Genomic DNA, 13,928 nt, shown 5'->3' with positions numbered 1-13,928 from the left:
GAATTACTGTGCCAGTGACAATCGTTGTCATTGGCATAAAGAAGACTGGTACATTTGAATGAGCAATTCAAACTTCAGGGCTGGAAAACATATTTTTTGTTACTTTTTCATGTGTCCCCACAATTTTAAGATAAATAGGAAATAAAAGTTATTGCAGGGTGAGGAGTTCAACAGCTCTAAAACTGTATTCACCAGCTTATGGGCTTTTTATTCACTTGGTTTGTTTTTTTTTTTTCTTGATAAAGCCAACATTTTGACCCAGGGAATATAGAACTTGCCTAGATTTTCAAATATTCAACTAAAGCTTTTAAATAAACAAACAAGTACTTTCCCCCCTCCACTTGGCCAAAAAGAAAATAGGCATAAGATGACTTCCACAATTATTTCTTAAATTCCATTTGTTGTTACATACAAAAGTTTCCTGGGACTCTGCCACAGTACTTAGGATCAAACTTATTATTGATGCTCACTGCATAGTCATCAGAATACATAATTTATAGCATCCATTCTGTTCAAGAAAAAGGAGACATTGCTTTAATATCTATTAGTAATCTGTCACTGTTCTTTACATGGGGAAAAGTGTTAATAAAGGCTGGCATTTTTCCCTAATTCATTTCAGGTATAGCAGCAAATCCTGCACAAAACTAGCTGGTACCTTGCCTGGAATGGGCTGTCTCCTCTCCATAGCTGTGCTGCAGTTGCCTTCCAGCAGCATGGAGGTGCCAAACCTGATCCAGGTTCTTTCCTTCCTTCTGGAAAAATGTTTATCCTTCACAGCATTATCACCTCCTTCTGAACACCTTTTTATTCATGTGTTGTAGGTTTTATCCTCTCTACTTCTTGTAGACAGTGCCTGTCTATGAATGCTAAACAGGAAAAGTAAATCTGGGTATCTGAAGATGAAGCCCAAGCAAAATTGAAAGTAAGTTACTCTTAGTAATACAAGCCAAAATGGCACCAGCAGGGCTGAGCTACATACTTTTACAAAACTAGAATTTATAATAACATGAAAGGTTATTCTGTTAACCGGCTGTAATTGACAGAGGAGTGGTGGCCCAGCTCTGGCTCTTGAGCTGTTCTGTGTTTGCTTACATGCAATTCAAACAACAGTCTCCAGACAAGGCTCGCTTGCGTGGTCAGCAATGGATCAGTATGCACTGGCACACGGACAGCTGGGCAATCCAATCTTCTCAGTCTCCAGCTGAAATGAGCCACGAGAGGCTGGTGCCACTGGCTCAGCCTGGGCTGCTGCCACAATCACGCTGTCAATACTAGAAAACTGCCGCTCTCCCTCAGCTATGCAACATGCTCAGGTTTTCCCTTCCCCACGCCTTGCCCTCTAAAGACACATGCCTCATTACTCACCTGGACACCCTCTGATAAATGGCATGGAGTTTGGGAGGCTTACCACCCATATGCTACCACTAGTTTGTTATTTTCTTAATACAATGGCAGAGCAGAGAGGGGGAAGAGCTGCTCGTTCAGCCTCCAGTAGGAGACCTGTGTTCACCCATTCCTCTCACCAACTACGAATCTCAAAGACAAGAAATGAGGCACAACAAAAACAGCCTAACCAAGACCTCCCCCTCCAGAAATGAAAAATCAAGTTTGTATTTGCAACCTAGTGAAAAGAAAACACTTCCCAAGATGCTTGATCTAATCTCAGATGAACTGAAACTGTCTCAGCTGATCTCTGTGTAGCAGAGTCAGGAACAGTTAGAGGCATGCCTGTAAAATCTCTTCTCCAGCCTCAGTTGGGTAGTCCTGATAAATGTCCTGGGAACAGCAAAAATAAATATTGCAACGCAACAAAAATACCCACAGGGTATCCTAGCCTGATGAGGAATTATATTAGGCTCATTGAACCAACTCCTGGCTGATTAAAAACATTCAGCATTCACCACATAACAGTGTAGTAATTCAATAGTATTATTTAGCTGTATTTTCATTTGCATAAATAAAGCCAAGGGAAACACCTTCTCTGTGCTATAAATTGTTGCTCTTCAAGGTTTTTGAGAGTAGCACTTTCTTTTACTTGGGAGCTGCTTAATAAACTACATTCATCATTATTTAGCCTTCTCTTGTGTGTGGTGTTCTAGTCCTCCTGCTGGATCCCAAGGAGACAAATCATAGTGAATTACTAAACCTTTAATTTACTTTTGATTAAAAAAACTTAAGGGAAGGAGAAGCAATGCATACACATGGGCAAACTGCTTCAAAGGCAACAGGAACTTTGGAATATGCAACTGTGTATCTCTTTTTTTCTTTTCTAGATTCCGAATGGACTAAAATCAGCCTCACATATGCTAGGGGGAGCTTTCATTCACTCAATGGAAAGATGTACCAGTCAGTCAAATAACCACTCTCACTGGTTTCAAGGTTTGTGTTAGACTGAGTTAACCCTGCTTCACATACATTTTTATGCGGGAGAAAATGAAGGATGAAGACAAAGTAGTTTTCTAAATTATGAAGACAAGGAACTTACATACCAACTAAAAATGTAGTCTTGCACCATGAAAGGGAAATTACCCTCTAAATCTACCGACATTACTACTCTTAACAATAAGCTGGAAAAATCATATGGAGCCACAAACTCAAATGGCCATCCAAGTTCTATAACTACTACTTACTTCCAAGATTCAATCCTTTACTTGTTCTCCTGCAAGATACTCCTGTAAATAAATAGCACATTTACCAGAAATAGGTATAATAGAACTGTCATTAAATGCAATACTGTATTTGTTCAATATATACAAACACTACAGACTGGAAGCAAGCTTATATTAATTCTTTTGAAAAACCCCAACTTTAACACAGATAATGAATCTGTCAAAGGTAATAAAATCAGAGAAAGCAACATTTCAAAAATTTTATAGGTTCCTCCTGGATGAAAAACTTGATGAAAAAACAGTTTTAAAAATAGATCTGTAAATGAAATAGAAGACAACAGGCAAATTATCTTGATAAGAAAAAGGGAAGGGCAAAGGAAAAGTTTAATTTTATAACACAACACACACATGAGACCTGGTGGTGTAGCCACAGGTAACAGAACAAGTGAATCAAATAACAAATGAAACAGTGCACCCTTTGATTGATGGGACTATCACCACTGTATAACTCATTTCTGTGTTTTGGCTTACTTATCAAGGCAAGACTAAGACTTCCTCACAGTCACTTCAAAAGAAACCAAAATAAAATCAAACCCAAAAGGCAATCTCCATCCAAATGCAGGAAATAAACTCTCTCCAATTTCTTCTTTGAGTGGGTTGAAAGGAGTTAGAAGAAATAGCTTTTCTATATAAGAGTCATTCCAATTTTAAAATACATGCTCCTTAGAAACTTGAACCTCCAAAATCCTAAGAGTCCAGATTTAATCCTGCCAAAATTTAAAACACAAACTACAGCCCAGCTCTTGTGTATATACGTAGCAGTCCTGTATCTATTCCCTTTGCAGTACTGGGATGCCTAGCAAACCAGCACTTAGATTTGCAATCGTGAAAAAGGGTGGCACTAATTGTTAGTCTAAGAAAGTGGTTGATATTTCTACTGTCTCCTGCTATGGATGATTCCTTTACAGTCAAGAGATGTAGTAGTCAACTAAGAACAGTTAAATTACCCCTCCACACCCCTTAATTTACAAGCTAAGAACAGCTAATTGCCGCTCCACACCCCTCAACTTAGGTGAGTGGGCCTTAACTCTTTTGCTTAAGTGTTTTGTTGACAGCCACCCAGGTGACTACAACCACAGCTCCTCTCCTTCAGACACGCTGAATCACCACAGATTTTCAGTGAAAATCAGGTTATCTGCCATATTACTTATTCACTTTTAAACTGAGCAGCACTGTCTTGGGTAAACACATCTCTGGATGTGCCATGGACATACATTTGTGAGTATCTGTATGAAATGCTGCAGAACACAGATAAAAATTCAATCATATCTTTTTATAAAAGGCCACAACTCCACACCAGCTCCATGTCTGACTAAGCAAAGAAAAATTTCAGTGGCTGCCAGCTCAACAGAAGGTCTCTCAACTTAGCCAGATGTGTGTGTGTGTGTGTAGAAAACCACACAACAAAACTAAAACAAGCCAAATATGTCTCACTCTGTACTTAATTGGTCATTGATTTGTTTTATTTGTATCACTCTTTATTGGTTTTTATACATACACACACATACGCATTTATGTGCAGATGTAAATCACTAGGATGGATAGAGACAAAGGTGACCCAGGAGCTCAGCTATAAAGCTTGCATTCAACTCCGGTTTCTTCAACAGGTTTCTTCTGAGATCCTTGGGAAGGCAGCTTCCTAATTTCCCTTTAATTTTGTTTCATCTGAGACATTGTATCTTTGTGAGATAATCTTCAGGTATCTGCCTAAACTAGGAGACTCTGCTCCCCCTGCAGCCAGACATAGAAAGAAGTTGCCTGGAAGATGGACCCACAGAGCCCCATACATTCAAAACACAGACTTTCTCTCTCTCTTGAGTATATAAGGACTGTAGGAAAGCTAACTTTAACTTAGGCAGCTAAACTCTTTGTCTGCAGTGTGCATGTGCATGTGTGCATGTGTGTCAGCTTCCCATGCACTTCAGTTCCAGTCCATAAACGAGGAATGATGATGACACTTGCCTAGCTCATAATGGTCTCAGGAAAATAAGCAGAGGAAAGGTCGGGAGATTCAAGGTACTTTGGTAGTGTGGTTGCATAGAAGACACACAGTGACCTAAAATGACCCCTGAGAGGTTTGGTATGGGGAGCTGTGAAGCTTACACAGCATAGCTAAATCGCTTTGAAGGTTCGTGTGTTTGAAGGAGCCAATCCAACAGCTTTACCTCATGTTCTTGGGAGGCCCCAGGTGCCCAATACACCAATACCTCTGTAACTTTAATTTCACCTTGAAGAGTTTGAGGAATGTTTTTTAAATGCATTATATTTACCCTTATACACTATATCCATGTAGACACACGCAGTGTTAACTATTTCAAGGTCCCCGCAGAGAGCTGTTAGCAGAGACAGAACATGGGCCGGCATACTACTGAAGCCACATGCACCATCTGCTCAAACATTTTAATGTAATTTATCAGGCAAGAGCTGAGCAGGAAAAAAAAAAACAACTAGATGAAAGATATTACATTTCCCCTTCTCCAAAACACCCCCTGCTGCTTGATATATGAACCTAACTCACCTATAACTAATATTTGATTTAAGAACATATTCATAAATTTAAAAAAAAACAAAAAACAGTTCTGTGCCTGCAAAGTAACATTGACATAATTTTTCAGTTAACTACTAACCTGCTGCCCATGGAGAAATATCCAAATTCATAATCCTTTTGCCAAAACCAAGAAGGAGTGGACAAGTTAAGAACTTAAAAGTTGTTACCTCCCTCAGACAGCAATTGATGTCCTTCAATAAATGAGTAAAGAAATCAGACAGCAATTTTGATGATCTTCAATAAATCAGTAAAGATTTATTTACTGCAGCATTGAAGTCAAATAAGTTCTACATGTTAAGACTTCTATTTGGCTGAAGGTGGCAGCCCTGGGCCAAGCACTATTCAAATTTTGGAAATAAGTCCTGCATCTGATATGTTAAAGGGGATTCCAAAGACCTATACTTCAAGAATCAGATTTCATGACAAATAAGCTTCAACCTTTTAAAACAAAAGCAGTGATTTTCAGAAGTTATGACAAACTCCTTCTGCTGTGTTCAACAGTATTCATGAAGATGTTTAGACAAGGTTAGCAACTTTTTCTTCATCAGAAGTACTCACAAAATTAACAAGACACTAGGAAAACTATCTTTGCTATAAATTCAGGATATTACACACAATTGGGAAACCAGGACTACCCAGCAACTTTTAAAACTGTAACTGTGTGTAAGCTGTTGACCAAGTAGCTCTCTTCATAGCCTCACTGAAAGCCCAGTGCCTGCTCATTTCCTTGCTAATGCCATGCTATCTCCTACTATTCAAGCTGGAAAGCTGACATTTCCTTTTCCAAACCCCTACACCATTCCCTACTCCTTTCAAACTGACAAGCAAAAATTTTAAATGTGTTATATTTATAAAATAAAATTGTTTTTTAAGACTGTAAATATCAGTGTTTCTTTCCGATGTGGAAGGTAGAAAAATCTACATACAGCAGGAAAGTTTTACCAATTCCTCTTACTGGTAGCCTAAATACAGCAACCTTCATGATTCAGAATTTTAGGAAATGAGACCTCAGCCTGAGCTGCCACCCAGAGCTGAATGGTTGGCTGTGTGCCAGGATGCTTCAACCACCAACCAGTGATCAAAAACAATCTACAGCAGTCATCATACCAAAACCTCCTCTCACTTTCGACTCAAGGCTCATTAAAGGTCAACAAGGAAAATTAATATTAAGAATTAACAGAAAAGGAAAAAAGAAGCCTAAAGAAGATGCAGGTAGGAGTGATCATGACTATCAGAACATATGGATTGGCTCCCACATCGGGAGGGACTGTCTGACCAGCACCCTTTGGCTTCAAAAGAGGTCAGTGACAACTGAGATCTAAACAAATACTGAGTGGCTTAAACAAGGTAAAAGGAAACATATTCACTGACTCTTCTTGCAGGACAGAAGAGCTCTAATTGTAACTCTAAGTTGCTGGTCAGAACAAAACCAAAGTAATTCCTCATGCAAGTTATGCAACTTCTTGCTACAAGACACTGCAAAGAGTAAAGGTTTACTAGGATTCGAAAAACATTTTGACAAAGAAATGGAAGAATATTCCACAATGACTACTGAAAACAAACATTTTCAGCTCAGGAAACAGGTAGCTGAAGGAGCATATCAGGGAAGGATCAGCATAACCATGCCTGTTCTACTCATCTTTAGGCCCTGGCTTGGAACATCATCGTGATAGAGGGATGCCCTGAACGTTGGATGGATCTGGTGTGCCACCCTTACATTATTTTATGGTATACTTCAGGAGTTAAAAACATCACGAGAAGTTTTACCAAAAAGTCAAGGAATTCTCTTTTTTTTTGTTTTGTTTAGTTTGGTTGGTTGCGGGTTTTTTGCGGGGGAGGGAGTGTTTGTTTGCGCTTTGGTTTGGTTTGGTTTTAAATGATCTGGTTTTTAGTTTCATGGTTTTGAGGTAAACTTTAGTTCAATTTTCTCGCTTCCGTCCCCAGCTACCATATTCCGCAATGCTGAGCACTGAGAACATTGCCATTGATTTTCATCAGCAAAGGATCACACCCTAACTGCTTTCAATTTCACAGTTACTAAGCAACACTATGTGATCACAGCCTCTGAGTAAGCAACAGCCTGTATTCAAAGGTTTGAACCTTAGAACTCCATATAGACTTGGAACTTCAGCACCTATCGATGAACATCAGCTTTGCAAATCTTGGGTAACAAACTCCTGAAGTACAGAAATAAATACCTTGGGTGCTGTTAATTGAAATTAGCTCTACTGAACCACAAAATTTCCTTGTATCCTCATCATGGTCCTAAAACTAAGAGTATTTCTTACAATACTGCAAAGTTTCTGTATTAATGAGAATAAAAATAACTTTTCCTACATCAAAATTTATACACAGCACTCCTATTAAAATTATGTATTTAGGTATAGTTTAGGACGAAAAACAAAGCAAGCAAAAATGGGAAGTTAAACAGTGCAATAAGCTAGATTTTATACTTAGTGAAAATTGATTATCAAAATTATCTTCTGTGTTCACTTTATACTGAATACTTCGTCTGATGGTTTAGCACCACCAGACTTAGGGGAACATGTAACATCATTCCTGACAAGTCAGTGCATCTTTGCAGTAGTTCATATTTTTTTCAACAATTATATAAAAACACTGTCATAAGGTATATGTTTTTCTTTTAAAATAGCAACTTTCACTGTTAAAAAATAGTAAATAACACCATATTCTCAATTTTATTTGTTGTAGGAGGCTTTCCTGAATGCAAACAACTGTTAAAAAACAATCAATAAGTGGATTGGCTTTAGTGGAAATGGTACTTGCAGCCTTTAGTATTTGCTCATCTACACACCAAGACAACAGAAACCTTGTTTGCTGTTAACATGGAAAATCTGAATGGTCCAGAAGACTGGATCATTCCCACTGCCCAGTGAATGACAAGGATGAGGCTGTTTGTACCTCCCTTGGCAAATCTTGATCTGCGTTAACATTTTAATAACGGGAAATTTCAAGGGTGAGAAAGTGCTGTTGAAGTCCCCACACAATAAAGTTACCACAAAAAACTGCTGTAGAAACGACCTGTGTTTTGTGTACATCCATTCACATACACACACACAAATGTAAACAGTCATTGTTTTGAGGTCACAGCTTAGCTCTTCTTTCATCTATTAAAAGAACCTAAACTTAAGAATTGAGCAACATAAAAGCTTTTCAAGAAGAAAGCCTGGACACTGGTCTGTTGCATCTGATGGAAATAATATTACACAGCAGTCTTTCACTTCTAAGGCTCATCAGAAGCTGTATATTATATTTACCACACCATGAAAATAATAACTTGAGAAAGAACATTAGCATAAATCATTAATTCATTGGAGAGAAACTCTGGAAGAGGATATCTTTTTAAAAGGAAAATGATCACATTAAAATACATGTGAACTTTGAGGAAAACAAGCTGTGCCAAGTAACTGGTGCCAAAATTAAGTAATTCATAGTTATCATACTTGGATTTCAACAGGAGGAATTTAGACCATATGAAAATACAACAATAGCTTAACAAACCAATGGCAAAAAATTCAACTGAGTATTAACTTGGCTATCTGAAAGCATACTTGCTTTCAAATCATATTCCAAAAGTCTTCTGTACTTAATAAATAGTACTGGAAGATACTGAATGACAAAGGTCTGAACACACGCAGTCTGTCCTACGCTAACGAAGAATTACCTATTCTCAGCAAATGAAAAAGCAAGCACGCAAAATTTTCCATTTAGACATAAAAAAATCCACCAATTTCTCCTCTCCTTCTTCCATACTTATAAATTTTAGAAAGCAAAATTGTCAGGTGAAATTTCTGTGTAATAATTTCAATTAAAATAAATGATGTGCTCCTAATGCAGTTTGCAACTTCATAAATAACTAAATCAAGGAGAAAGGAAACAAAACAAAGGCAAAAATCTACCTACCGTTTACCCAGTGACCAAATAGCAATATGAAAAATAGCACATTCCTCTTTCTATACTTTAGAGACACAGGAGCACTTTGATATTCCAAATAATAGGGGATGTTATTTGCTAATGATACTTTAAAATCATAACTATGAATGCACTTGACACCTCTTGGAAAAGAAAAACAAACCTCACAGTCTAATTTGCAGGTTCTCTTTTAAAGCTGACATCTGTCTGTCTCCTTACTGTACAAAATAAAAGGCAAGCTTTCTGTTTGCAGGCTCCAGATCACTTGCTCAGCTGTTACTCTCAAATCACAGCATGCAAGGGCTGCGTTCCACCTGAGGGATATGTCTGCGCTCACCAGGGTAGAAGGGGACATTTCAGACTGTGCAGCTGATTGCTCTGGAAATGTTTGCTAACAGAGATGTCAATGAAGTAAAGGAGTTTCAGTACCTGAGTTAACAAGCTGTTGCTCCATGACCCCGCAGCCCAGGACCTCCATCCATTCTCCTTGGAAGTTGATCTCCATCTCAAAGGAAGGGTGAGTAAACGGAAAGTAGCAATCTACCCATCTGACTTGTAGTCCTGTAGCAGTGTTTAAATAAATAAATAAATATTAAAGGGTGTATGCTTAAAAGGCCATCCCTCCAACCATCTGTAAAACTTGCCCTTCAACTAATGACATCAATTACAGCAATCCAGAGAAAATAAATAGCAAACAAACTAATTTGCAACAGTCATGCAAGGCGATAAATCTTAAAACCTGTGGAAAAAAATGACCATGTCTTTTCTAATATGAAAAATGCTTTGTGCAATTCAAGCACCCTCTGAAACCAAATCAATCATTTGTCAAACTCTAGCAACCACCTGGCATGGAACAAAAGTGAGCCAAGATCATGGGAAAGTCAGTAATTCTGTTGTTATTCTTTGCACCAAGAAATTACTAACTGCTTCTTACAGGAAAGTCTTTAATTTTTACTATTTCGTGGATTGTCTAGGCAAGTAATTTTTTTTCATCAGAACCTAATTAAAATACAGAGCTGTTCTCTCTGTATAGGTTTAAATATGAAAGTTAAAAATAGATATTAATATACTCAAATAGAAATATATATGCACAGAGTTGTACACTATTAAGGTATGCAACACACAGCAGATAAGTCTAAGAGAAAAGCATCACTGGGTAACTCCCCATCCTCCTCCCCAGCTCAGCACCTCTGCAAATGCCACTGCGCAGAGTGAGGAAATTCCCGGCATCTCAGAGCAGAAGAGCCAGAAGAGGACAAGGTCTACACTGCTGCCAAAAGCAGAGTTGTTGTCAAGGCTCTCATTATATTTGATGAGCCTTAGTTCTTCTAATGATTTACAGAGGCTTTGTTTCACTAAATAATTTTTTCTGGCTATTAGGTGTCAGGAAAGAAGTCTCAGAAACATGAACTACAAAAACACAAAACAGAACTGAAGTGCAAAATCTGTAAGCTAATGCCTTAACCCCAAGCCCATCTTCCCTTCACTTAAGCCAAATACTAATCAGTATTAGGATCATTAAGAACCAGGCAAGTCCAGTTTTGAAAATAAGGGGCACAGCAAAAGTTGTTTGAGTGACAGTACCTGTTAACATTCCTGGTTTGATTTTCAGGCTTTTTTTGCGTCATTTCACAAAAGGAATGTGAAACATCAAATCGCATGATTTATACTGAAAGTTTTTCAAATAAAAATATTTTACGTAGCCTCAAGAATTTGATTTTCTTCGACTACTTTTGAAACATCAAATGTGGCTACAGAAACTGAAAAAATAAGCTACAACAAAAGTACATGCATGACCAAAATATAAAATACTGAATAGTTACAGGGAACTTTTCTAGATGTTATAAACTTTCAAGTGGTGAGGGAGGTTTAAAGATAAATACACTGGTACTGCTAGGTTTTCTTTTCTTTCTTAAAAATTAACCTAAGGAAATTATATGAAAGATAAAAAAGCTTTTTGATAATTTTACACACAGAACTCTGAAAACTGGAAGTATTTGCAATCAGACCATTCACCATTGTACTGTGATTTTAGCAATCATTTTATTGTTTTTTTTTCCTGCATAACAATAAAAAAATACATAGATCAAAAGAGTTATGTGTATATAACAGTATGGTATGCAGAAAATATTTTTTTAATTTCCTGATCTTGGCATTTTTAATTCTAGGGCTGTACAATCCTGCACACACTGTAAAGCCATACGCATATAAAATATTTTCATTTAGCTTGCAAAATTTGGAACTGTAGCAAAGACACTGAATATTCAAGTAGTTTTGTGTTCAATAACAACATTCAGATAATGGTTTCTTTTTAATCCTCTTATTACTTCAAAATGAAGATTTGGGAAAAAAAGGGATTTCTCAGCTGTTTGTTCTTAATTAAAATAAATTTTAAGAGATAAAAAAAGAATTTAAAGCTCTTTTTTATTTTTGCATTTTAATGCTTATTAGTACTTAAGAGGCTTTTGTTTTAAATGCGAATAAGCAAACAAACAAAAATCTGAATAAACCAAAACAAATTCACAATGAAGAAACAACTCTCACCTTCATTCTGTTCTCTAAATTAATAGTTAATCCCACATACCACAATAATTTTATTCATACAGTATCACGGCCAACTGGGAATACCTTTGTAGTTTATATTCAAGTGTTCTTTCAGGCTTTTGGCTCTAGAAGACTTTACTGAAATGCTGAGGGTGCTCAGCCTTCGGCAAGATTAAGCCTTCTAACCGCATTTCTATAGACTGTCACAGAATAAATGGGTACATTTATTATTTAGATACGAAATATTGTCTTGGTGCTCAATATATTCCCAAGGAATAAAGGGCATTGCTCATACTGAGCAAATCAGACCACTAAGGACTTAAGGATTATGAAGATTAGGCTTTCTGTAGTACCGTATAATTTAACTGATTAGGCCTAATTTATTTCTTCATATACAGCCTATGATAAGCTGGCAAAAATTGATCTTTTTCAAGAAATTTTGGAAGGCCAAGAGATGCGTGACACAGAGTACAATGCTGAATCTAACCAGAGACTGACCACTAGATACAAACTCAGCAACTTCTCCGGTTCAAAGAAATTACTTGTGTTACCAGAGGACACTCGCTCGTTTCAGAGCCTAAAAGTGTTCACGGGCGTCCTTCCAGTAGGCACATGTCCATTAGTAACTGTGGTGGGTTGACCCTGGCTGGATGCCAGGTGCCCACCAAAGCTACTCTATCACTCCCCTCCTCAGCTGGACAGGGGAGAGAAAACAAAACGAAAGACTCCTGGGTTGAGATAAGGGCAGGGAGAGATCGCTCACCGCTTAGTCACGGGCAAACCAGACTCGACTTGGGGAAATTAGTTTATTACAATCAAATCAGAGTAAGATAATGGGAAATAAAAACTAAATCTTAAAAACACCTTCCCCCCGCCCCTCCTTTCTTTCAGGCTCAATTTCACTCCTGAATTCTCTACCTCATCCCTGCCAGCAGTGGGAACAGGGAATGGGGGCTGCAGTCAGTTCGTCACTCCTTTTCTCTGCTGCTCTTTCCCTGCTCCAGCTGGGGTCACTCCCACAGAAGACAGTCCTTCATGAATTGCACCAGTGCAGATCCCTTCCACAGGGTGTAGTCCTTCAGGAACAGGCTGATCCAGCATAGGTCTCTCACAGGGTCACAAGTCCTGCCAGCAAACGTGCTCCAGCATGGGCTCCTCTCTCCACAGGGCCACAGGTCCTTCCAGGAGTCTGCTCCATCATGGTCTTCCCATGGGGTCACAAGTCTTCTCTGGGCATCCACCTGCTCCAGTATGGTGTTCTCCAGGGCCTGCAGGTGGATCTCTCCTCCATGGGCCTCCATGGGCTGCAGGGGTACAGCTGCCTTACCATGGTCTGCTCCACGGGCTGCAGGGAAATCTCTGCTCTGGTGCCTGGAGCACCTCCTGCCCCTCCTTCTCCACTGACCTTGGTGTCTGCAGGGCTGTTTCTTGCACATGTTCGCATTCCTCTCTCTGGCTGCATTTGTGCAGGGTTTTTTTCCCCTCTTTTAAAATGTGTTATCCTAGAGGCACTACCACCGTTCGTGACTGGCTCAGCCTTGGTCAGCGGTGGGTCTGTCCTGGAGATGGCTGGCATTGGCTCTGTTGTACACAAGGGAAAATTCTGGCAGCTTCTCACAGAAGCCATCCCTGTAGCTGCCCTGCTACCAAAACCTTGCCATGCAAACCCAACACAGTAACTTACATGTCACATCTCCAATAAGTATGGAAATAGTGAAAATTTATTGTTATTTCTGAATACTGAATCAAGGTAAGGAACTGGTCATAGCCTGCACTGAAGAGTAATGGTGTTATCAGATATTAAGCTAAACAAGTGCTAGCCTAATTGAGTCTCGTAATGAAAAAGGCTTGACCAAAGGCACTGAAAAAGAAAGAAAAGAGAAAAGAACAAACCAAACACATTAAAGCAGCCTATTGCTACACTACAGCACAGAAGCAACAAAGCCTGGGACCCAGATGGTCTTCACTGACCAGAAATTCTCTTTGTTCCTGTGAGGATTATTTTTAGACACGAGTTTATGCGAGAAAAAGGAGAGGGGCACAGGGTGGGCGCTGGGAAGCACAGAAGGTATCGAACTGCGGCCTCTTGAGGTGAGCGTCAATTTGTAACTACTCTGCACCTCGTTGTTGCAGATAATTCATCACACTTGCAGCAGACAGGAGCTGGCTGCCCATAAACCTACATTAGCTCACATTTTTCAGAAGTTATTTGTCAGACCATTATGTCCTCAATA

The 13,928-nt window shown here is 38.8% G+C and overlaps 1 protein-coding gene across 9 annotated transcripts in view; it reads right to left on the bottom strand.

Moving 5' to 3' along the window:
- FARS2 (phenylalanyl-tRNA synthetase 2, mitochondrial) overlaps positions 1-13,928 on the bottom strand; it is a 241,277-nt gene that overhangs the window by 156,769 nt on the left and 70,580 nt on the right. For all 9 annotated transcript variants that reach the window (XM_039386529.1, XM_039386527.1, XM_039386526.1 and 6 more), the window contains one exon: positions 9,580-9,711. In XM_039386529.1, coding sequence (XP_039242463.1) covers positions 9,580-9,711 — 132 coding nt within the window. The remainder of the gene's footprint in view (positions 1-9,579; positions 9,712-13,928) is intronic.

Source organism: Pipra filicauda, unplaced genomic scaffold, assembly GCF_003945595.2.
Source record: "Pipra filicauda isolate LSUMZ 115617 unplaced genomic scaffold, ASM394559v2 scaffold48_size3843733_pilon, whole genome shotgun sequence".
Taxonomy (NCBI): Eukaryota; Metazoa; Chordata; class Aves; order Passeriformes; family Pipridae; genus Pipra; species Pipra filicauda.
The sequence above is the reverse complement of the archived record's forward strand: the minus strand, read 5'-3'. Positions and strand labels throughout refer to the sequence as shown.